At 42.0% G+C, this 25,970-nt stretch overlaps 1 protein-coding gene across 1 annotated transcript in view; it reads right to left on the minus strand.

The window, feature by feature from the left end:
• Nucleotides 1–21,088: 21,088 nt before the first annotated feature.
• Nucleotides 21,089–25,970, minus strand: part of OLFML1 (olfactomedin like 1) — a 10,954-nt gene continuing 6,072 nt past the window's right edge. The window contains exon 3 of the mRNA XM_026651569.1: nt 21,089–21,868. Within this exon, the coding sequence (XP_026507354.1) occupies nt 21,090–21,868 (779 nt within the window). The 3' untranslated portion in view covers nt 21,089. The remainder of the gene's footprint in view (nt 21,869–25,970) is intronic.

The following is a 25,970-nucleotide window of genomic DNA, read 5'->3' on the forward strand; positions in this document are numbered from 1 at the left end:
CAGGAAGGGTAATAAACTACATCAACGTAAGCACTTTTAGACTGGTTATAATTGCATCCATGCTGGAGGTTGTACCAGTATAAATATAAAAATAAAATATCACCCCCAACCAAAATAGTTATACCAGGGTTTGGTTACAAAGGGATGGCAGGAATCAGGACATACTCTGAGCTCTGCTGTTGACTCCGTGTGTGACAGTGGACAAGTTGTGATCATTGCTACTCTGTGCCTCAGTTTCCTTGTCTCTAAAATGGAATCATTAAGACTTTCTCTACCTCTCAGCAGTGTGTTGAGCCTTAACTCATTAAAATTGGTAAAGTCTATCTAGGTATCTAAATGGACTTCCTTACTAGTGCCTTAGGTCCTGATTCTGTAATAAGCTCTGTAGCCCTCTCTTTGCAGGATCAGAGCCTCAGTGATTTGAGCCTTTGAGTGGAAGGTGATGCAGAAATGCACTGTATGGAAAAGATTTTCAAAAGCACAAATGGCTGTTTAGCACCCAATTCTCCATTGCTATTTGTGCCTTTGCAAATATCCCCACTACATTATTGCTGAAATGGAATAATAAATTTAAAAATTTGGCAGAACAGTGTTATCAAACAAATATTTGTTGAGACAGATATTTCTTGTTGCAATACTACTATTCTGTACCAAGAATTTTCCGGGAGTAACTAAAACTATGGATATAAACTTTTGATCCAGAAAAAAAAAAACCTCTCCAGAGATATAGAAACAAAGTAAGGCCTGGTCAGCACTTAAAAGTTTTACTTGTATAACTTATCAGTTAGGGGGGTGATTTTTTTACCAACATATTTATGCTAGTACAAACCCCAGGTTAGACTTGGGTTATACTGGTATAAAGGTGACATATTAGTATTGCTTATTTTGTTTTCTAATACAGTAATTTTACCACTTAGCATCAAAGCTGTATAGTATAGACAAACCCTAGGGAAAAAAGCTTACTTAACTTTAAATGACAACCTGCAGGTTAAAGATGTACATTTTCACTTCTTTTTAATCAGATTGCAGGATTGTTTCTGAGCCTCATATAAAGTATGATAAGATCAGGCCTTTAGTGTTTACTGACCACGTCCCTTTCATGCAGGTTGCTGATCCAGAGACTGATGACAATATCTATTGTTTTGTTTTTTATCACCCAAATAGGTCACTGAGCATACATGACACCAACACAGCTCCTTCAAAAAGATGACAGGTTTCAGAGTAGCAGCCGTGTTAGTCTGTATCCGCAAAAAGAACAGGAGTACTTGTGGCACCTTAGAGACTAACAAATTTATTAGAGCATAAGCTTTCGTAGCCCACGAAAGCTTATGCTCTAATAAATTTGTTAGTCTCTAAGGTGCCACAAGTACTCCTGTTCTTTTTTCAAAAAGATGAAAAATCACAGCTTCCATGTGGTGAGTGTGTCTGATTATGTTATTTTTCTAAGGAGATGATTAAATGACAGTGGGCAATTAGCAGAAAATACAACAAGAAGTTTTAAGTAGTTGTAATGTGCATGATGTAATTAAAAACAAATTTCAGTTAGTCTGTACTGCAAAATCATATTTGAACTATTGAAGGATGTTGACTGCCATCAGATTATATCTCGCATCCATTTGAATGGTCTCAAATATTTAATGTTATGTTTCCACATAATTCTAATTACACCTCTACCTCGATATAACGCTGTCCTCGGGAGCCAAAAAAATCTTACCACGTTATATCGAACTTGCTTTAATCCATCGGAGTGTGCAGCCCCTCCCCCCCCCCCGAGCACTGCTTTACCGTGTTATATCCGAATTCGTGTTATATCGGGGTAGAGGTGTACTTCTTATTATCTGTCATTTTAAGAATTCCTTCCAGTCAGCGTAAAACACTGCTGTGCTTGGAAAACCAAAAGGTTTAATGGTTTTGTTAGGTGTTTTGTTCCTTGTTAATCATCTAACATAGTCCAATTCTGCAAACATTTATGCATGAGCTTAAAATTAAGTTAAGTTCATGCATTAATGTTTGCAAGGTAGGAGCCATAAAGCACATACCAGGGCAAAGAACTGGACTTGACTGGTAGAAGGAAACAGTCCAGTATGGAAGAGGGAGTAAAGGGGGATTGAGATTGAATATCTCTAACATGCTAGCAACTAAGTAAAATTGGCCAGAACCCACAGATCTTGCACTGATTTTGACTTGCTTTTGAACCTGATTCTCATCTTTCCTACTGCTGGCTTCTCTAGATTCCTCTCAGCTCAGCCGCCCTGTTAACTCTGAGGTTTCCTTTCAAGCAGGGTTTTAAGTTGACTAAATCACATGGGGCTGCAGAGTTGACCAAATAAAATAAAATACAGTTCTGATATGGGTCTGAGGCAGATAGGTTGTTGGTGAGCACTAAATGGCCTAGGGAGCATTTCAAATATAATTAAGTTAGGTGTTTACCCTAAAATATAGTTATGAACTAACAAAATACCACAACTGTGCAATGCTGGAGCCAGTCCCTTTCTCAGACCTCTTTAAGCCCTGCTCTCAAACCCTGGCCCCTCAGGTCATGTCTACAGTAGGAAAATGTGTCATGTTAGAAAACATGTTTATTATGACTAACTAACATGATTTAAATATGATTTTGCCCAAAATGTGTAGAAGGACAGTCATATTTAAAAATGTTGGGTAATTGTGATTAATCCATTTGTCGCAGACAGTTAACACACTTTTAAACACTACTTGTCCCTGACTACATTAGTGTAAAGTCATGTTTTATGTCATGTTCATTAAAACATGTTAGTTAAATTTTTTCTAGCATGACTCTCCCCCAGTGTAGGCATAGAGAAACTCTTTCTCTCTCTCTCAGCTGTCCTGAACCCCTGCACTCTTTCTGTTTGGCTAATTACCATTCCAGTAATCCCTCCATAATTCACTAAGAATAGCTTGTTTCTTTTCTACAGCAGTGGAGATACAGCACTGTCTTTGTGACACTAGTGTATTAGGACTCTGCTTCTCTCTGATAACAATGAACTTTATTCAGAGACAGCAGAACCTTGCTTCTCAAAGTGAGCCTATGCAAAAACAAGGCAGGAAACCCAAAAGACAGTGATTCTGTCACAGTTTTTTGTCTGAGTTTTAGTGACAGTTTTTCCCCCTGCCCTTTCTCGATGCTGTAGGACTATAGGACCAGATTAGACCTGAGCAAACTATAGTTTTAAATTGAGTTTGGATGTTAACAAGAATAATCAGCTCAAAGCATGTCACCAAAAAGAATGAATTCACAGAAAGAGGGATTGTTTGTGCCTTTGGAATACTGGTGTTATCTTATTTAAGGCTTGGGAAATAAAGAAAAAATGGTTAATTGGGCACCAGGTGCAGTAAATAATTGGTTAGAAATGCTTAGTCCAAAAAATATGTGAAAGTCTTATAAAGGAAAAAATGTTGAAGAGAGCAGAGTGCAGCCCTAAACTCCTTCAGCTAACTGCAGCTAAGGTTCAATAACCAGCAATGACATCACTTGTTTGTTATAGTGTACAAAAAAAGCAAGTTTTTTTTTAAGGGGTTCTTTGTCAGAGCTTTGCCTTACACCTCCAGAGTCATGCAATGTAATTCCCTAGCCTGAGCTTATTTTAAGTATTTTGGCCAATGCTTATAATTGTATGGTTTCTAGGGTATATAATATAGGGTGTGTGTGTGTGTATGTTTATACTGTATTTGTATTTTGGATGTAACCAACACTAAGTGGTCTTTGGACTAATAAAGAAATGCTTGTGTGGAAACTGAGTCATGGGAAACCTTATTAATGTTATTGGGAAATTATTTCCAGCAGAAGCAGTGGAATGTTGTTTGTGACCTCCCAGGTGTTCAGTGTCAAGAATTCACTGGTTATCTCAATAAATATTCCACTTTCCATCTCCAGCTATATATACTGGGATACATTATTCTGCTGGTAAAAAGTTAGTTGAGCAGTTTTTTTTTACTTTCCCAATATCACAATCTTGGATTATGGGTCAAGATGGCAATGCTGTAAGGGCCTGCATTTTTGCAAGCTCCTGATCCTACAACTGAACTGACACGTATACATGTGAGTAGTCTCTTTAGAAGGCCCAATGGGGCTACTCACATGTGTAAAGAAAGTTAAATCAGTATGTCAGTCTTGCAGGAACAGGGCCTAAAAACAGATGACAGTGGACAAGCCCTGCAATGTGCTTTTCATGGCTAGTCCTCTGACATGGAGGCTCAATGACCTCAGCAGGGCATTGTATCAGCACAGGGGTCTAGCCGCCTGAAGCTCAGTTCTGTAATGGGGCCTAAGACATATCATGTGCATGTTGTATATAAATTGAAAATCTTTTCAAATTGTTTTCCAGTTATACATACCAGATTGTAGTTTGCCTTTGGTAAAGAGTTAATAAACTGGTTTTATTGTACAATTTCCAGAAGAGAATTAAAATTTAAGTGAAGTGGCTGCCAGTAACCCATTTGTCATACAGCCTCACTGAATCTAGTTTTTCTTAACAACGAATCCAAGCATTTTCACAAGACAGGCTAGTGGTCTCAGCCCATCACTTAACCAAGCTCTAATAGTAAAGAGCTGTAATGAAATCTTGTAATAATAAATACACTACAGTATATGTACAAAACAAGCACTTACATTTAGAAAACACAAGCTATAAACTAAAGTAAATGAACAAAGGATCTGAAGAAGTGGGTTTTTACCCATGAAAGCTTATGCCCAAATAAATCTGTTAGTTTTTAAGGTGCCACTGGACTCCTCGTTTTTGTGGATACAGACTAACATGGTAGTCTGTACACAAACTACCTCTGATACTTGACTTTCTGGTGTAGTAGCTTTAGTGTTTTTGAATTGTCTGTTCACTCGCACACTTGCTAATTCATAAAATTTTGTAGTCCATAATGGGTCTGTCAGTCATGAATGTGAGTTAGAAAGGTTCTACTGTTTTAACACTGACCTGTTCCTCCCTTCTTTCCCATAAAATTCTCTAGAAAACTGCAAGTACTGTATATCCTCTTGTATGAGAATGTGACGTAATTAAGTCAACCTAAGCCCTGGTGTAGACACCGCTAGATCAATGGAAGAATTCCGTCAGTCTAGCTGCCGTCTCTCAGAGGTATATTTACTACAGTGACGGAAGAATCCCTTCTGTTGCTGCAGTGTCTGTGCTACAGCGGTGCAGCTGTGTTGCTGTAGCATTTCTAGTGTAGACATAACCTGTGACTGGCCTTGCAGGGAGAGGGCAGAAGGGAGAAGGAGGCTCCTGAGGCAGGCTCTGGAGAAGGTCAGACCCCAGGCAGATGGCCTGGTAGTAAACTGGGCCTAAAGATCCAGCTTGTAAGGAAACTAACTTGGGTTGAAGAGTAGCCCCAGAGGGGTGGAAGACACTTTTGTTTTATTTCCTTTGACACTGTTGTTTAAGTTTATCATTGCCCTGCCTGGGGGTGCTGAAAGAAACAGTTGTCTGTCAAGAGTCTCTCTGAAGAGAAGGTAGGCCTCAGGCTGAGATTGCTGACACAAAGGTTGTTCAAAAGAGAGAGATTTCAAAAGTCCTGACAGAGGGGGATTAAAGAGGAAACCAGTGGGATGAGTTGTGCCATGGGAGGCCACTAGGAAGTGCTTTGGAGGCAGACCTTGCCACAAGGAACAAAACATACATTTAAATTCTTATCCTTTATGCAAAGCTAGTTAACAACCTTTACAGAGGAATGGATGCAAGAGAAGACGGGACCAAATCCTTCCTTTGTCTAACATTCACCAATACAGCTGGCCTATGACAGCCCTACAAGGTATGTCTACACCACATCTGGGAGCGAGCCTCCGAACCCAGGTCCACCAACTTCTGCTAGCGCACTAAAAATAGCTGTGTAGATGTTGTAGCTCCGGATCTCAAGTTCCATCCCAAGCTGCAATGTTGAAGCAATGTCTACACAGCTATTTAATGCACTAGTGCAAGCCATGCTTACACAAGTCTGTGGATCCAGATGAGGAGGCTCACTTTCAGATTCAGTGTAGACATACCCATAGTGTCTGATTAGAAGAGGTAGCCTGGTAGCCTGGTACCCTGTCCCTCTTTGAACAGGCTTTTTTATGGCCAAAGCATGTCCAGTTTGAAGATCTACTGACAACAGCTCCTTCAATTCTGTGGGCGCCCTGCATACAGTCTTAGCAAACCTCCCTGAGGCCTGCAGGGAGCAGGGCTGGGAGTGGTTCCACTACGTTTTAGGCCATCTGTAAAACCCTTCTTTGGCAAGTCCTTGGCAAGACTTTTTTCCCTCTGCAGAAGAATGACCACAATAAATACAAACCCCCACAAATCTGGTGGAGTTAATGTGAAATATTCTGGATGAAAACTCTAATGGGTATATTTTGTTCCTACACAAAGGATACCTGCAGTTTACTTCTGAATTTTATGAGAAAGAGGAGAGGAACAGGAACAGGTCCTTGATATTAAAACTCAAAATAATTCTTGTAAAATTTATTCTTCAATGTATACTGAACATTCTGCAGCAGCATTCATCTTTAATAAATCTCCCCTCCTTTGAAAACAACTGTGTCCTGTGACTGAAATGATCCTTGTAGGTCTTCTCTAGTACAATAATGCCATGAATTCACAGGAACAGAAATAACTTTTAAATATTTTTAAAAGGCATTCAATAATGCATCTGTAAGCTTTGTGCAGCATTATAAAATGTAATGTCTAAACCAATACAGCCATTGAGCAGGCTGTCTAAATCCAACTAATTTTTGAGACAGCTATAGATCTAACATTAGGGAAGAATAATAATGGCAAGCAAATAGCTCCACCTAGTGTTCAGTATCGTTCTTAATCCTCCTTTTTATCAATTTCCCAGTAGAGGGCTCCTGTTATCTCATATCTTAACAACTGATGATTGCACACCTGAAAAGTGTTAATTAACTTTCCATAAGCAATAAATAACTTTCTATAAGCAATTACAGTTACTTTGTAAGAGTCAAGAAGGTAGTGTATAAAGGTGAATATTTGAATTTATCACAGATTTGATATAATTTAAAAAGACCTACTGGGAAATAATAAATAATATCAGCTACTTAATATCTCTCTGTCCTTTCCCATGGCCAAAAGAAAATGTGAATCCTCCCCTCCCCCTTCACTTAAATGTTAAAAAAACAATCCCTACATCCTCCAAAAAAGTCTGTGGATCCTTATATCACACAGTGTCTTAAACGGCTTCGGCAGTCTTCCTTCCTGGAGATGGGACTGGACAACTTAGTTGAAATTGCCCTGTTCTGTTCATTCCCTCTGAACCACCTGGCACTGGCCACTGTCAGAGAGAGGATACTGGACTAGGTGGACCATTGGTCTGACACAGCATGGCCATTCTTACGTAATTGCAGTTAAGTAAGTCCCTTTCCCACTTAAAACAAAAAGAGAAAACCGTCCACATTTGGCTATAATTTACATTAGTCCACATAAAAACCGGACTTGATAATGTTCACAAACTCTGTAATATTTTTTCCAGGTGTCTTCACATTCACACCTAGACATTAAGGAAAGTTCTTACAGGTGGCAAATAAACCTTTCGATTACCTTTTAATTCTAACATCCACACTGATACTTCAGTCCAGATGTTTGTATTACTGGCAATGTGTCCTGGTAAATACCATTTATGTTTCTAGGTAGCTTCTCAAGGAGGTCATTTGCTTTGGCTTGTTGCATCCACAGATGGTTTAATACTGCATAACTTTCACTGCTTCTCTCTTCCGTATTGCACTTCTGTAATTATGACACATTTGAAGTCAATTTTCTTGATAGGATGTCCTGGCTCTGAGTTTTGTCTTCACAGAAGTACATATCTGAGTATGTCTACGCTGAAAAGAAAAACCCATGGTACTAAATCTCAGAATCTGGGTCATTAGACTCAGGCTTGCGGGGTTTGGTCTGTAGGACTAAAAATAGCAGAGTAGACATTCAGGCTTGGACCAGCGTCTGGGCTCCTAGGCCCTTCCCCTTCACTGGGTTTCAGAGCACAGGTTCCAGCCCATGTTGTAATATCTACACTGTTATTTTTAGCCCTGCAATCCAAGCCTTGCAGCCCCGAGTCAATTGACCCAGACCCTGAGACTCAGGCCTGGTCTACACTGGGGGGGGGGAGGCGGGGAGAATCGATCTAAGTTACGTAACTTCAGCTACATGAATAACGTAGATGAAGTCGACGTACTTAGATCTACTCACCACAGTGTCTTCACTGTGGTGAGTCAACGGCTGCTGCTCCCCTGTCGACTCTGCCTGTGCCTCACACGGCGGTGGAGTACAGGAGTCTATGGGAGAGCGCTCGGGGGGTCGATTTATCGCGCCTAGACTAGACACGATAAATCGACGCCCACTGGATCGATTGCTGCCCACCGATCTGGTGGGTAGTATAGGCATACTATGAGTGCTGCAGGTTTTTTCTTTGCAGTGTAGATGTACCCATTTAGACCCACTGTGCTCTCCTATTTAGTTATTCCATCTGTTTTCTATCTAGTCTAACAAATTGTCCAAGAATATATGCTCTACTCTTGTTATGATGTTTTTACAAGGTTGATTTCTTTTCACATTTCTAATGAGTATGAACCTTAATTATCTGCTGAGATGTAAACTCATGCCTAGTTCTGAGATGCACATCAATATCATTCTGCAAATCTATGGGATCACCCTTTCTTTGGTGTTATTGTTGATACATTGTTTTTTCTCAGTCCAGACCTGAATTTCGATTCAAAGACAAGAGATAAGAAATGTCTCTCCTCTTCTTACAAAGGGGCCTTCAGCTGTTTGGTATTCAATGTCATGTTACTGTTACCTGTGTTTTGGCCAGGATTTTCAAAAGAGTGTAAAGAAGCCTGCCAGGGTAATTCCTTTAGGCTTCTTTAAAAATCCAAGCAATGATGCCCATATAGGGCCTGATTCCCAGTGCTCCTAAAATGCTCATTGAATTCAGTGGGAGTTTTAGATAAGCAAGAAACATATTCTTCCTCACTGTTGGATGGGGATGAATGAGTAAGAAACAGACTTCGTGAATAAGTCAAAGCAAGTAACTTATTCAGTGAATTTAGCCTCTCATTTTTCCTGCTTGCATAATGTCAGCTGGCAGGACTATCTTTCTTCAAACATGAGGGATTCATTTTTAAAAAATTCTTTACTCTCTATTGATCATGTGTATTTGAAATTCATGCACTGTTGCTTGAATGTGCTTAGTCAGATAAGACTGTGTTCAAAGAATACAGTAGAACCTCAGAGTTATGAACACCTCGGGAATAGAGGTTGTTCGTAATTCTGAAATGTTCCTAACTCTGCACAAAACGTTATGGATGTTCTTTCAGAAGTTTACAACTGAACATTGACTTAATACAGCTTTGAAACTTTACTATGGAGAAGAAAAATGCTGCTTTCCCTTTATTTTTTTTAGTAGTTTACGTTTAACACAGTATTGTACTGTATTTGTTTTTTTGTCTCTGCTGCTGCCTGCTTGTGTACTTCTGGTTCCAAATGAAGTGTGTGGTTGACTGGTCAGTTCATAACTCTGGTGTTCATAACACTGAGGTTCTACTGTAGTTATCAATGGTTTGCTGTCAAACCAGGAGAACCTATCTACTGGCATCCCGCAGGGACCAGTCCTGGGTCCGGTACTAGTCCACATGTTCATTAATGTCTTGGATAATAGAGTGGAGAGTATGCTTATAAAATTTGCAGATGACACACAACTGGGAAGGGTTGCAAGTAATTTGAAGGACAGTATTAGAATTCATAATGACCGTGACAAACTGAAGAATTGGTTTGAAATGAACAAGACGAAATTTGATAAAGACAAGTTGTGATAGGATCTACAGGCCCCACGCTGAACCAGGGCTGGGAGTAGAGTAATACTGGGCTAGGGAGACTCCCCTCTCAACAGGTTCATGTCATATTCCCAATGGAGGAACAGTTTAAAAGGACACTGGCAGCCCAGGAAGAAGGGTGAAATGAGCTGCATCCATCCCCAGGAATGAAGGCTGATGCTCAGAGCTGTGTCAGGAGTGGCAACAGCTTAGTGAAGGCTGTTCTAGCAGCAGGGACTTGGACTACCTCCTCCCCAACCTTGGGAGCTGAAAGCCCAAAAAGAGATTGATTGAACAGGACACTAAGACTGAGGAGAGTCTGCTAAGCCAGTGACCATGCCCCAAGCACAGGAGCTCCAGACTGGTAAGAAGGGACCCAGGGGAAAACATATTTTGGGGTAGCTTAATAACTGGTCTTGATGCTCTGATAAACTCCTAGTTCCTGGGTTGGGACCTGGTGGACAGGATGGGCCTGAGGCCCTCTACCCCCCTCTTCCTTCCCTCCACCCCATAATGAGAGAACCTCTGGGGGAGCAATTGGAGCATGCGGGAGTGATTGAGACCACTGCCAGGGACCGCTCTGGGATGAATAGGCCAGCAGAAACCATAAGGCCAGGATCTGACCACTAAGCCAGCTGGTCATCAGACCTTCTCACTAAACAAGTGCAGAGTACTATGCTTTAGATTAGAAGGAAAAATCAAATGCACAGCTACAAAATGGGGAATAACTGGCTAGGCAGAAGAGGACAGTGGTGTGCACTCACACACGCATGTATGCACACACACGACAGTTCATTTAAATACTTGGCATGAAATAAGTGTACATCCTTATGTTGATTTCTTAGTACAAAACTCACTGTTCAACAAAAGGTTAATAAGAAAACAGGTTCATTAATAATATATTATCAGTTGCAGTTTGGTTATTGGTTAATGAGCTATAGTAAATTATTTTTAAAAGTGTTTAACAAATTATTTGTTGAAATTACAAGACTGACAAGGCATGTAATATGCTCAACTGTGCTAAATGTCACAAGAGCTCATATAAATGGAAACATATCACACATGTTTCTCATCATGCTTTTAACATGAAAAGAAAAGAACAAGTCATTCTGGAGATGGTAGTAGTAGTGTGGGCTCCAATCCCGTCAACAGCTATGCATGTGTGTAATTTACTACCGTGAGCCGTCCTTCAGATGCATGTTTGCAGGGTTGGGGCATTCGTGCCAAACAGGAGATCTATGTTTTCCTGGACCCAGTCTATTGCTTCCTGAATTGGCAGAAGGAATGGGCATTTCATAGCACATGGCAGCATTCCTTTACCTAAAAGGATTATTGAAACAGAGGACACTTTGTTCTCCAACAGGAGCCAATTTACAAACATACCAATTCTGAACACATTTCAATCCCTGGTTGCCGTACGAGATTGGGGAAATTGGGTGTTTCAGGCTAAAATGGCATGAGACTTGGAGGCAGTGGGGCTGGAGAGGAAGAGATCGAGCCTTGGAGCCAAGTAGCTCAACTAAATGGCTTTGTGGGGGGAGCCTAGATGTGCTTGAGCTGGTACTGACGCTAGGATGACCAGACAGCAAGTGTGAAAAATCGGGACGGGGGTGGGGGGTAATAGGAGCCTATATCAGAAAAAGCCCCAGATATTGGGACTGTCCCTATAAAATCAGGACATCTGGTCACCCTAACTGACGCTAACAAGAGGTGTCTTTCAATGCAGCATACCTTTTATTAAAGCTGCCTTTCCATTCCCAGGGAACTCATACTCTTATTTTTAAAAAATATTTTTGGTAAATGTGGTGCTTATGAACAGAACTAGTGCAAACAGTTACTGTACAAGTTTTCCTGACGTACCTCTGTGAGTGTAGTTCTTGTCATGATTGTGCCTACAAATTTACCTGATTGTGAGCTTAACTGTGAAAAGTGAGTGAATGTTCATAAAATGTCATAACAACAAATGTTGATGGGAAAAGGCTTAAAAAAAAGAGACAGACTGGATTAGTCCAAACAGAAAGGCCTATTGATATAATTCAAGGACTGTGTTAAGATCGTGCCTGGTAAACAAGAATGGTGTGAGACTGGAAATCAACAAACCAAAATAGGTGTGTTGGAAACTGGGCCTAATTGGTACACAAAATAACAAGGTGATGAGCTATTCCACCCATTATTCCCTTTTTGGGTCCTTTTAAAAAAGAGAGTGCGGGGGTGGGAGGGTGACCTACTGACTGAAAAATGAGAGAAGGGGAAGGAGTGAGCTTCACCATCATTGCCGCCACCCCAACCATCTACTGGGACCCTGGACCCTTTTCATCCTAATCCTGAGAGGTGCCCTGACCAGACCGGTCTGGAGAGAAGGACTCAGATGATATAGCCACCTCCACTGGCTTGGGCTAAATCCCAAACACAACCTGGGATGTGAGACTTCGTCTACCCCTCCTCCTTCCCCCCTCCCTCAGTGTCCTTTTCCTTCTCTACTTCATTTCTTTTCCTTCCTATCTGTCTCCTTTTCTCTTCTGTCTAATAAGAGTGTAGCTTAGCCAGCCAAGACTGCATATTTTGCAGTGATGCTATCAATCTGTGATCGGAAAGACAGCTAAATGTCATGCCCTAAACAGCCGGACCCTGGTACAACATGCCAGGTCTCTGGGTGGCTGTTACGAACATGTGCTGTAGCCTGTGTTTTTCTAGTAGCGAAGTTGCTAGTAAAAGTCAGCACCAGAGAATCTGCATTTCCTATCTGTGCTGTGTTCTTTTCTCTTCCTTCTTGTATGTGTTTTGTCTTCTAGGAAATGGGATCAGATTTTAACAATAGTGCCAGCCCATTTCAGCTAATTTCTTTCTCTTTTCCATGCAAAAAACAATTATTACCATCTTTGATACCATCTAAGAGACTGCCAAACAAGTGGGTTTTTTCTTTAAAGATTCTCTCCAGCTGAAGGGAAAGGGAACAAGGGATGTTGTTAAAATGAAAGCCGTACTTAATGCTTTCCTTTTAAAATGCTCTGATTTTCCTTCTTTTCTGTATCTTTAATAAAAGGATTTTAATAGCATGTTTGCCATAGTACTAAGCAGTATCTGTATGCCAGACGTTATTTAACACTGTTTAATGTTGGACAGTGACTGGGCAGTCTGGGTCATGTTAACACCTTTGACTCTTTGGGCCCATTTATTCTATCTAAATTAATACAATACAACTCAGACCAAACATGATAGGCTGGGATAACCATACTTTTCTAGTTGTTGGCTTCTTTTGCCAGAACTTGTGGTGGGGGGAGGGAAAGTGTTCATGGGTGGTGGGTGGAGCCCCTTCCCATGGTCGGAGTCCCGAGACCCCCTGCCGCCCCCCATGGCTGGAGCCACAAGCTCCCCTTCCCCCCGGCCGCAGGAGCCCCAGGCTAGCTGAAGCCCCGAGCCCCCCCCCCCCCAAGCTTGGAGGAGCCACTGGCCAGCCGCAGCTCAGAGCGTTCCCCCCTGGCTGGAGGAGCCAGCTTGGGCCAGCTGCAGCCTGGAGTATCCCCCACCCCTGCCTGGAGGAGCCCGGGGCTGGCCGAAGCCATGCTGTACCTCCCTCTCCCCAGACCCAACCAGCCTAGGGGAAAAGCATCTGTTAGAAGACACTTTTGATGTGTCCCATGTGCCTCCTCCGCCACCCCGGAACCTGCGTGGGGCATAATAAAGCAAAAACTTCACCGCCAAACCCCAGATCCGTGGATCCGGTGGCCGCGGCAGCCTATTATACCCGCCAGCCATGGAAGTGCTGTCTTGGACAAAATCTGCAAACTCACATTTCCTTTTTGTGATCTATGCAGTGGTTTGCATGCAGGTCTGTGAGGGCGACAATTTTATGCTTTAAGTAAAATACCCAATTTTAAATTTAAAATACACAATTTCATGCTTTAAGTAAAATACCTGTCCTCAAGTCATTTTCTTTCAGATTTAGTTATTTGCACCAACTGCAGATGTGTTGGCAAACAGGCCAGTGTGATATCAATATACATCTTGCGGATATGATAAAATAGGTTTTTTGGGAAGATGCAGCGTGCCAAGGCCAAGGTAAATCTTTACAATGTTCACAAAATAGCCAATCATCTGAGTGATGCAATATAATTTTCAAATCTTATATCTACACAAGAAAATAAAATGGGTATTCTGTCCTGTAGCCCTCACTTGAAATAATGGAGTGTGGCAGAGCCAGCAGTGTAGGGACCACTAGTGGATTATCCAGTATATGATATGAACACAATCCTTGGTATATTCTTAGAATTGGCAAGTGTAAATTATCTCTGAGTGTTTTATTAGACAAAAAATGTGCTTTAAGGTTTGTTCTTATAAGGGTGATTGTAAGATATAGACCCATAAATCTCTTTAAAATCCAACTTTAATCCATTGCCATCTGGTTGAATGAATCTAACTCTGCTATGCAAATTTAATTTTCCCCAAGTTCATTTATAGGTAGGATTCAATCTATGTTTTAGTACTACCTTTATCAAAGCAAAAACCCAGTGTAAGAATAACATCTATTGAGAACATCTATGCTATGTAGACAATTTCTCATGGAAATATTCTTGTTAAATAATATGATTTGTGTTCCCAGTTAAGAAACTTAAATGCAGCATTCTTTCAGAGCCTTTGATTGATGCCTTATGCCTGCGGATATGGGGTTTAACTTTTTGCGATACCAATTAAAGCCTTTATGTGTGTGCCAAGACCTAGTGATCAGATCTGTTGAATTAATTAATGTAATATAATCTGCAGAAGGATACCAGATACTCTCTAGATGCTAAGACTTGTATCTGTAGCTTGTCCAGTATTTTTCCCCTCACGAAGTTTTCATGACTGATAGTTTTCTGTTTTGTAGTATTTTCTAGGTAATTTTTTTTTGTTTAAAATGTAACACCTGTCAAAGAAATAGTCAATTTTTATATATTTATTTAACATACTGAAAAATGGCATTTCTTATAAATGCTGAAATATTTAATTGCAAAATGATGTAGACTTGATCTGGAAGTATTTCTGGCCCAGAATGTATTTAGGAGTCTGGTCATAAAATGTGCAACATATAGTTTTACTACCATACCATAACAACAGCTTTTTACTCTTAAAGAACAAAATGTGATTATTCTGTGGATTCATTGAAGTATGGCTTTTCCCCACATCATTTAGTTGCTGATATTCTCTATATATATCATAATTTTAATAATGTATTTACTTTTCTGCCTTTCAATTCCTTGATATGCAAGTATTTTTCTCACTTAATTAATATTTTAGCATTGCACAACATCTACTGGTCTTGTGTCCTTTCTAGGGAAGGTGCGAACAAAGAATTATGTATCTACTGACAAAACATTTTGACTAAGATTACTTTTTTTTCTGACAGACAAATCCAATTATTTCTATGTAGCAGACTACCACCTTCTGAGGCTATATGTTATAACGTTTTGTATTGAAAACAAAAAAGATATTAACAGACAATATAATCAACACAGGATTTAGTTTGCTGCCAACAAATTGCTACTACTGTAAGTCTAATGGAAAATGGAAAATGTGAAGTGGTTCTTCCTAATTTGCATAGTTCTAAATTACATTATAACTGGGGTAGAAATAGTTGTTTCCATTGGGTGTGTTAAAATGTGTCAAAAATTATAATGCTGTGGTTGGACTCTTTACCTAGGGGTTGGTTTTAGATAAACTTGTTAATTTCAGTTATAGTTATAAAAGGACACAGTTTTTTCCCCTCCCATATCAAATAAAATGCAAGAAGGAGAACAAATTAATCAGCACGTTCTCCTGCTTTTCAGAAACTGCTGTTGGGCTGCACCTGTAGGTGCAATATTTGAACGTATTTCAAACAGCTGGAAGTCTAGGGGCTGCCCCACTCCCTGCCCCCTCCAGCCCTCATGGCTACTTCCCACTGGAGAAAATAATAGTTGTCCAATCACCACAGAGGGGAAAAAAAGCCGGGCAGCACAGCTGTATGGTGGATCACTGGATGTGGGCACTGAGGGCATGTGCCATGCTTGCCCACCCCTCAGACAGGCCCCGTTAATAATAGTAAAACTTTATTACCAGCCACCTGCAGTGGCACTCATCAGCAGTCCTACAGTAATAAGTCACTGTGTGCTTGCATGCAAGAGGAAAAAGAAATTTTGCTAAGGCTGTAAAGAAATAGATTTAATTTTCAAGCTGTGAAAGTAGTGCTGTTAGAAATGGATGAAAATATCCCCATGGAGTTTTGCTCACAATTGTTACTAATTAGTTTTGCAGACATTTTCATGTTCTCAGTTTTGTTTTTGGGGAAATGGCCTCACTTTCTCTGTCTGGCTTTCAGAAATCCATGAGGAGATTGATAACTTGAGCATTTTTATGGAAGTATTTAGACTCTGGGGTGCCTCCCCCAAACATGATCCACTGGATAAGAACTGGATTCAGCAAGATACTTAAGCATGTGGCTAACTTTAAGCACGTGCTTAGCCCTACTGAATAGTCATAAACACAGGGTGGATAGCCAGAAGGACCAAAATTCTATTCCCACTTCTGCCAATGACTGACCGTAATACTTTGTATAGCTTTTAACAAATATTTTATTTAGTTATGAAGTAGTGGCCTGCTCCTGATGTGAACCCCACTGAAGTCAGTGTGAGTTTCCATTGACTTCAGTGAACTTTGGGCTGGGCTGTCAGTCAATAACATCACCCCCATTTTAGAGATGGGAGAAATTGAGGTTCTTAAAAGTTAAGTGGCTTGCCAAAAAATCAATAGCAGAGTCAGGATTAGAACTCAGGAATCCCAGCTCTCTGAATACAGTAACTCCTTACTTAACATTTTAAGTAATTCTGTTCCTGAAAAATGCGACTTTAAGTGAAACGATGTTAAGCGAATCCAATTTCCCCATAAGAATTAATGTAAATGGGGGGGGGGGGGAATTAGGTTCCAGGGAAATTTTTTTTTGCCAGACAAAAGGCATTATATACATTTTAAACAATTTTAAACAAGCAATTTAATACAGGTATAAGTTTTAAACAATTTTAAAGAAACAATTTAATACTACAATCCTCACTGCTGAGTATGAAGCTTGGTTGAGGTGGTGGAGTCAGAGGGTGGAAGAGGATGGATTGTCTGGCTGCTCCTCTTGCTGTTCTTGCAAGCACAAGCACTGACTTGGCAGGGGGCTCAACCCTCAGCCCATCCACTCCACCCCTTCCCCCCCGCCCCCACCCTTGACCCGCCTCTTCTCCCCCCCACCTCCTCCCCTTTTACTTTGCACGCTGTGTCCTCGCTCCTCCCCCTCCCTTCTGAATGTTTCAAGCCAGCTGATTGCCGCGGGCAGGAGGCAGGGGAGGCAGGGGGAGCCTGCGCACCGAGTCCTTGTTCCTCCCCCCTCCCTTCTGCCCGGGGCAGTCAGCTGTCTTGTGGCGTTTAGGAGCCAGGAGGGAGAGGGGAGGAGCGAGGACTTGGCGCGCAGGCTCCCCCTCCCTCCCCCTACCCCCCAGCTCCTGCCCAGGGCAATCAGCTGGTTTGCGGTGTTCAGGAGGCAGGGGAGGGAGGGGGAGCCTGTGCACCGAGTCCTCGCTCCTCCCCCCCCTCCTGCCTCCTAAACGCCGCAAGCCAGCTGATTACCGCAGGCAGGAAGCGAGGGAAGAAGGGGGAAGGCACTGATCCGCAGGGTCTGCCGGCGGGCGGGAGGCGCTGTGGGGAGAGGGGGGCATAGCGAGGCTGCCAGCTGTGGAGAAAGCAGGCAGCCAAACAAGGTAAGAGTGGAGCATTGCACAACTTTAAATGAGCATGTTCCCTAATTGATCAGCAACGAAACAACATTAACTGGGAGGACTTTAAGTGAGGAGTTACTGTAGTCTATTCACACACTCTTTCTGAGAACATCATCCTTGAAACTCTGCCCCAAATATGAATTGAACCTGAACCATTTGTTCATTTTTCTTTTACATTTTCACACCAAGGAGTACTAAATACTGCAGTGAAGTTTGTTCTTGCAGTATTTCCATTCTGGGCCAAACCAGGAAATACTGAGAATGCATAAGCAAACCTGGTTTTGATAGACTTCCAGGGCAAAAAGGTTAAGATAGATCCTTGTTTGAACCTTCGAGGTTCACCCATCACTAGTTGTTGTAAATAGGAAGGTATGAGGGGAGAAAGTACAAAAATATCATTAGTGTTTTCGTAATGTAACATGTAACTCCTTATGTTTGTCTGTTCCACATTGTATTTAGCTGTGAGACTCTGAGTACCTTTTCCAGATCTGAAAAAGAGCCTTGCATAAGCTTGAAAGCTTGTCTCTTTCACCAACAGAAGCTGGTCAAATAAAAGATATTGCCTCACCTACCTTGTCTCACTAATATCCTGGGACCAACACGGCTACAGCAACACTGCAAACACCTTGTGTCTCTTCTTAATTTAGGAATGATTTGAATAACAACAAAATACATTCTCCTCATGCAAATAACAGTAAGGAAAACATCTTCACTAGAATACTTTCTGTAAAAGAGCAGATTCATCCAGCCTCAAACTCAAGTGGCTTTGTTTGTCTCTTAAAAAGCACTTGGCAAATGTGGATAATATCATTATCTTCATTTTACAGCCAGAGAGACTTAAGGCACAGAGAGGTTAACAAGCAACTTGCCTATGGTCATGTATGCAATGTTGTAGCCCTGTCAATCCCAGGATATTAGAGAGACAAGGTGGGTCAGGTAATATCTTTTATTGGACCAACTTGTGTAATCTTGACTCTCTTACCAATAAAAGATATTATCTCACCCACATTCCCCATTGTCACACAGAAGTCAATAACAGTTTCCTTAGTCCATGCACAATATTTTCTCCTGTTTGTATTTGCCTTAGTATTGGGCTATAAGATTATGGTGTTTCTTTGCTAAAGTATATCAGCTTAGACCTAGTTGTGACTAAGTAGTTTGTATTCTTTTGGTTGTATTTTCTTTTTAACATCATTCCCTGATGTTTGGGTGTTCTGTTGAGATTATTTTTAGAAAGCAACAACAGCCCTTTACTCTTAAAGAACAAAATGTGATTATTCTGTGGATTCAATGAAGTATGGCTTTCCCCACATCAATTAATTTTATTAAACTGTAATGCACACATTCTTAAAATCCAAAAACTGAAGCTGCCACTTGTGTGTTACAGAGATAGGTATGGGGAGGGAAGGGTTATTTTGCTTTTTGTTTTAATTCTGAACAAATATACTATTGGAATTTATCGGTGGGTCATAAAGCCAGTCCACATCAATGTTATGCCCTCACCTGTGTTGATTCTGGTGACCTGTTTCTTAAAGTACATTGCAGAATTAGAGTGTGTGCAGATATAGGGGCCAAGAATGGTTAGAGGTATGGGAAAACTCTCAAAGAATGAGTAAGAAATGTTGGGATTATTTACTTTAGGAAGGCAACAAATGAGAGGGGACATGATAACAGTATATAAAATATAAAATAATGAATGGCCTACAGAGGGTAGATCGGGAACTTTTATTCAATCTGTCTGATAACACAAGAATAATGGCACATTCAATAAAACTGAAAGACATCAAACTCAGAACGCAGAGAAGGAAATATTTATTCACATATAGCACATTTAGACTCTGGAACTCATTGCCACAGGAAGTCATTGAAGCCAGGAGATTAGCAGGATTAAAAAAGGATTGAACATTTATATGGATAAATCTGGTTTACTCACAGAACAGAGGCAGTATGGACAGTGGCAGGGCATGTTTCCCCACATCGGTCTCACTGATTAATATACTTCATCCCTAAACTTGAGGCAACTGCCCCAGCTTTCCATTGGTGAAAGGGAAGTTCAGTCACCAAACCTATTCAGTCCCTGATCTCTCTGCTTTGACTGTCAATGTGGGGCAGTAATAGCAGTTTTGGAGTCAGTACTCATAATGGGTAACAATATTTCGTCATTACCAATTAAATCTGGATGTGAAAATACATACAGGTACATTTGAAATGAATCTAGGAACTGCCACATTGGATCAGATGAATGGTCCATCTAATCCAGCAACTCCTCTCTGATAGCAGTCGGTACCGGATGCTTCCAGGGAAGGCGTAAGAAGCCTTGAATTGGGCAAATTGAGATAACGTGCCTCCAGATAAAATTTCCATCTAAGCCCCAGTAGTAGAGGTTGCTTTATGCCCTGAGGCATAGGATTTGTATCTCTCTCAGAACTCTTTGTTGTTTTTCAATATTTACTTTTACAACTTTGGATATTCTTGTTCATTGCTGTCTATCTGTACCTGTCACAAATACAAAGGCCCCAGTTCAGCAGTGCACTTAAGCCCAGGCTTAACTTTGAGCATGTGCTTAAAGGTCAATTGAAGTCAGTGAGACTTAAGTGGTGCATAAGTGCATTGATGGGCCTGAGCAGGTGCTTAAAGTTAAAATGTGCTTAGGAGCTATACTGAATCAAGGCCCTACACTCACTTGAAAAAAAATTAATGGGATGACCTTGGGAGTATTTAGTATGGGGCAAATCCTTTAGGCCTTACTCATTACTTATACTAAACCGACTGAGGTGAATATAAGGATTTTGCTCAAATATGTGTTTCGTACAGAGCCTGATGTTGCATTGAATGGGATTAAACCATGTATGGGAGTGAAAACCCTTGGGTCAAATTCCCTGATGGTGTAAACTGACACAATTTCACTGACTTTTTAATAGAACCATATCAATTTACAGCAGAAGAGAATTTCTCTCTGTGAGTTTCAACGTGTGGAAGTTTCCTTCCAAATTCATCCAACTGGGGGCAATTGGCGTAGTAGAGAGGAGGTGTTTCAGCTCCCAATTGCTGCCTGGGCCCCCAGCACGGTGCCACCCTATACAACATAGCTGCTGCAGGAGGCATGCTTGCTGGAACTCTGACCTGCAGCTGGCAGGTTTCGAGTGGCTGGAGGGGCTGGCTTTGTGGGGAGACATAATGCCACTCACTTATCATTTAAATACTGTAACACTGATATCTGCTGCATGTATATGAAGCCTGATACCATTCTTTTTCAAATCAATGGGAGTCTTTCCATTGTCTTTAATGGGTGTGAGATTGGGCCCAGGCAGAAGTGAGCATATGAACCTTAATTCGGGGAAAAATGGGTGAATATATATATATATAAAGCACCTAACAGTGAGCAAATGGAAAAGCCAGGGGAATATTCCGTGATGGTAACTGAGAAGAGAACTTGGGTCATTGACCTTAAGCTTATTTTAATATTCATCTTTGAAAAGTTCCTAAAGATCTTAAACTTTTTGCTTTGTTTGAAGTTTGTAAAGGATCTGGGATCCATTAGCCCAGGCAAATAGCTGCTTTTCTTTGGGGTTATAATGTATCATAGAATGGCTACCCTGACGTTTGGGGAAAGGTAAAACGGGGATTTCATACGTATTTATAGTGTCTAAGACATCGTACACACATTCGATCCGAGATGTGCCTCCACTAGGAGAGTTGTACACAACATAAAGGGTGCCACACATCAGAAAAGCTGCTTCAGCATTCTTGCTATTGCAAGATGTGTCCCAAGTATGCTCTACTGTCATAGTCATATGGTTGATTTTAGTGATGACAAGGTTTCCACTCGTGTCTGGCTCTGCATGGATTGTCCACAGCCCTTGTTCATCAATAGCAAGATCTATTTTAGTATCAGGAAACAGTTCATAGGCAGAAATCTGTCCAGCACCCGGCAGGAGCATTCTATCAGTTACCTTTCTTCTCTGGATGTTATATTTAACTATCTCATTTAAGGAGCCATATCTGTGATAAAACAGGAAACCATTATACATAACATGGCCAGTTCCCTGCCAGGAAGATGGCAGGTTAACTCTCCGTGGTGTTAGCTTATGATTCCTTTCCGTGAATGCCCGAATATTTGCAAATTCCAAAATAACATTATTCTTGGATCCACTTAAGAAATAAATCTTCATATGGTCTTTGCCTGGATCTGTCATCCAAGAGCCATGCATATCTCCAGTCTTCTTAACTATCTTTATGGACTTGATACCTGCAAGCATGTTGTCACAGCCTGTAAGAAAACAATCCAAATATAAAGGATTATAAAATTAGAATGACTGTGAATCCTCTGGTTGTTCCCTCTCTTTGGAATTCTTAGTCCCTTCATCCATTGAGTAGAGTATGTCCAAAATGTCTGTAAATGTGGCTACAAAATTGCTATGTTAAGTAGTCACCAAACTCATTTCATATCGTAGAACCAGGGGTGAAAGTAACCTAAGAGACTTACTGGTACGTAAGGCGGTCGCGGTCCTGAGCAAGGTGGGGGGGGTGGCGGCTCAACCGGAAGGGGCGGGGCCTCGGGCGGAAAGGGGGCTGAGGCCAGACTCCCCCAGCCAGCCCTTCAGCGCAGCCCGGCGATTTAAAGGGCTTGGAGCTCCCAGCTGCCACTACCTCCCAGGGCTCTGGCAGCGATTTAAAGGGCCCGGGGCTCTGGCTGCTGCCGTGGTAGTGGTAGCCGGGAGCCCCGGGCCCTTTAAATCGCCGCCAGAGTCTCATGAGAGCGGTAGCAGCTGGGAGCCCCAGGGCTCTGGTGGCAATTTAAAGGGCCTGGGGCTCCAGCTGCTGGCATTGTAGCGGTAGCGGCGGCCAGGAGCCCCAGGCCCTTTAAATAACCACTGGAGCCCCATAGTAGTGGTAGCGGCAGCCGGGGGCCCCAGGACTCTGGTGGCGATTTAAAGGACCCACGGTAGCGGCGGCTGGGAGCCCTGGGATAACGGCGGCCGGGAGACCCGGGGCTGTGGCAGCGATTTAAAGGGCTAGGGGCTCCAGCTGCTTACTTTCTGGCTTACTTTCACCTCTGCGTAGAACCAACATCTGCCATGTAAATTCATTACCTATCTTCAACGACATACATGGGGCCAAATTCTGCTCTGTTACACCAATGCCACCCAAACAGGATTACATTATTGTAACTGAGAGGAGACGCAGAGCAGCAGCTTTGATTCTTCTCTCACTCACACCAGTTTTACACAGGTGTCTCTGCATTCACTGTAGTGAGGTTACTCCTGGTTTACAGCAGCACGAGAGAAAAATCAAGATCTTTATTTATAAAAGACCTACAGGTTAAAGTCTGACCTATTGAATTTTAACATACTAACTATCTCAGGGGCTCACTCCTACCCTCTTCCCCCCCCCTTTAATAATATAACACCCTTAGGAAGAAATACAGCATCCTAATATGAAGCCAGAATATAAAGATCCCAATTCTCGGTTTTGTTCTGGCCCCTTTTCACCACTCCTGCAACATAAAAGAGCCAGAAATCAGCCAGATCCCAAAGTCAGCTATCTCTCTGGCTTTGGGACATGCCATGGAATGTGTAGGACCAGCAAAACAACAGCTCCATGTCACCATAATTCAGGTTAGAGGCATGTGTGACGTTGCACTCCATATGTTTATGTAAATATGCTTATGAGTGAAAATATAATGTAACTGGAATATGCTTTATGCAAAAGGTCTCTTGTAAGGTATCATTTCAAAGCTTATAATCTACTGAGTGTGTTCATCCTATTTGTATGAATGTTTCATTCTTGTATCTAAAGCTAGAAATATGAAGTATTACTCTGAAGTCCTATTGTAACTATGCAAAGTGTGGGCCATTAATGGTGGCTTGGAATCTTGATGGCTCCCATTAACTAGGACAACTGATTGTAAATGGCTCTGTTTACTTGTAAGTCTTCCTGTGTTCGTGTGAGTCAGGCCGGGAAGAATGGAGGTGTGGGGTCTCACAGGACATGTCACCACGTCACCTGGTACTGGAATCCATCTTAAACCTGGTGCTTTTCCATTTAGAAGAAAGGGGGGGAACCCAGAAAGAGACAAGGATTCCCGCCTTGTGCCAAAACTATAAAAGGAGGTGGAACAGAACAAAGGGGGTTGTGAGTCATGAGAAATCCTCTAGTTACCACCTGAGCCGGAACAAAGACTGTATCGGGGAAAGGATTGGGCTCAGACTAGGAAGAAGTCTAGTCTGTGAGAGAAGCTTATTGGAACATCTCTGAGGGTGAGATTTACCTGTATTCAGTTTCTTAATGTATTAGGCTTAGACTTGCGTGTTTTATTTTATTTTACTTGGTAACTTACTTTGTTCTGTCTGTTATTACTTGAAACTACTTAAATCCTACTTTTTATACTTAATAAAATCACTTTTGTTTATTAATTAACCCATAGTAAGTGATTAATACCTGGGGGAGCAAACAGTGCAAAGTGAGTGTAAAATGTTACTACCAGAATAAGTAGGTAATTCAGAGTTGGTAGCATTTTACACCCACTTTGCAAAGATATTAACAGCTCTACAAGGTGCAAGGCAGTGGAGAATCATGCCCAGGGAACTCTCAATCTTTATCAACTGCCTAGCCCTTCCAGCAAACATGTTATTACAATGTATACTAGAGGAGTAAACAGCTTGCTTGCCAAAGGCAATAACAAATTAGAAGAGACACTACTTGACGGTTAAAGAATGTCTTTTAATAAAGTGCAGCCTTCTTAGCCAAACAGAATAAACAAGCCCCTAAGGCAGCAAGTTCTGGCAGTAGATGAAATGGAGAAGACAAAAGCAAACTCTGTTGCATCATCAGCCTTCTCTCTTTTTACTTGGTCCAAATCCATTGAAGTCAATAGAAATACTCACATTGCCGCCAGAAAGCAACCCTTTTTTGCACTTGTGGATACTGAAACCCCCTACGTATACACTTTGGTTACTGCAGCCAACATGAAGGACTGGAGATGCCTCTACTGCCCCAGGATACTTGCAAATCTTACCCCCATCAGACCCAGAAGGCAGTTTGATGCCTAATCTGCAGGAATGCCATATCCCACTCGCAACCAAGGCAGGGTTGGAAGATCAACCACTTTTCCTGCAAAATCAGTGAGTGTCTGTACATATCCAAACCAAACACAATCACCTTGGACTTATACCATGCCCCTTATGGTGGAATGGCAGCTCTGCTATTGTTAAGGTTAAGAGTCACTTACTGTTTAACAGATGACTTTATCTAAGTGCTCTAAAAGCCACATCCTTACTAGTTTTCCCATTGATTTCAATGGAACCAGAATTTGGTCCTCAATGACTACAATTAAACATATCAATGAACTCATGGCTCTGCTTTTAAATAGTGGTGTCAGCTAAGAATTACCTCAAGCAGCAGGAAGTGTATTACACAGACAGCTGGAAACCTAGGCAGCAAGACCTTAAACACTAGCAAGCAATGCTGTAAAATCTGGAAATTGATAATGGACCTGTAAATATGATGTGGTTAATGGATGGCTAGTATATACTAATGTGTTACTATCAATAACAACTTTTCAACATCTGGAAAGATGTAAAAAGGCAGGTAATTTTAGCTTAGTTATTTTTAGAAAGAAACAATTTTCAGTGTCTTTACCCTGAGATGTTTTAAAAACCATCTAATTTATTTTTTTATTGCATGTCAAAGAAAGTGCCGGAATATTCAAACAAGCTTATATCTAGAAAGGAACAGATTTTGAAATTCAGAGTACTGGAAACCGGTATAGGAGTAGGCTTTGAAAACAGGGTGTAGTGAGCCAGGGTGGCTGCCCTCTGAACCTGAGGGTAAAGGGCCGCTCTCTCAGCCTGAGTGGGCGGGGCCAGGCCAAGCTCGCTCCACCCCCCAGAAGGGGAGGGGTGGAACAGGAAGTATAAAGGGCGAAGCCCTTAGCTCAGTCAGGGCAGCACCAGGGAGGGAGGCAGACGCAGACCGCAGGCTGCTCCCTTCAGACCCTGCTGCCACGCCAGGGGAGGCCCTGGACCAGTGGGAACCTCACCTGGAGGAAGGACTGGGGCTGCCAGGACTGCCCGCTGCCGAGTACCCAGAGGGACTGGAGGAGCCGGAGGGGGAGCTGGAGCTGCCAGCAGCCGAGGACCGGGAGGAGCTGGAGGAGCCTGAGCCCGAGGGGGAGCTGGAGCTGCCAACAGCGGACTACCCCGACGCACTGGCGGGACCAGAGGGATTCGGACAAGCAATCGGGTAGGAAGTAGCCCAGGGACAGAGCTGCACAGTGGTGAGTCTATGTAGCGGAAGGACCCCGCTGACCCAGTGGCGGGACCCTCGTCCTGCCACTGTCAGGGCCCTGGGCTGGAACGCAGTGGTGTAGG

This window comes from Terrapene carolina, unplaced genomic scaffold, assembly GCF_002925995.2.
Source record: "Terrapene carolina triunguis isolate 2854851 unplaced genomic scaffold, T_m_triunguis-2.0 Scaffold96, whole genome shotgun sequence".
NCBI classification, from domain to species: domain Eukaryota; kingdom Metazoa; phylum Chordata; order Testudines; family Emydidae; genus Terrapene; species Terrapene triunguis.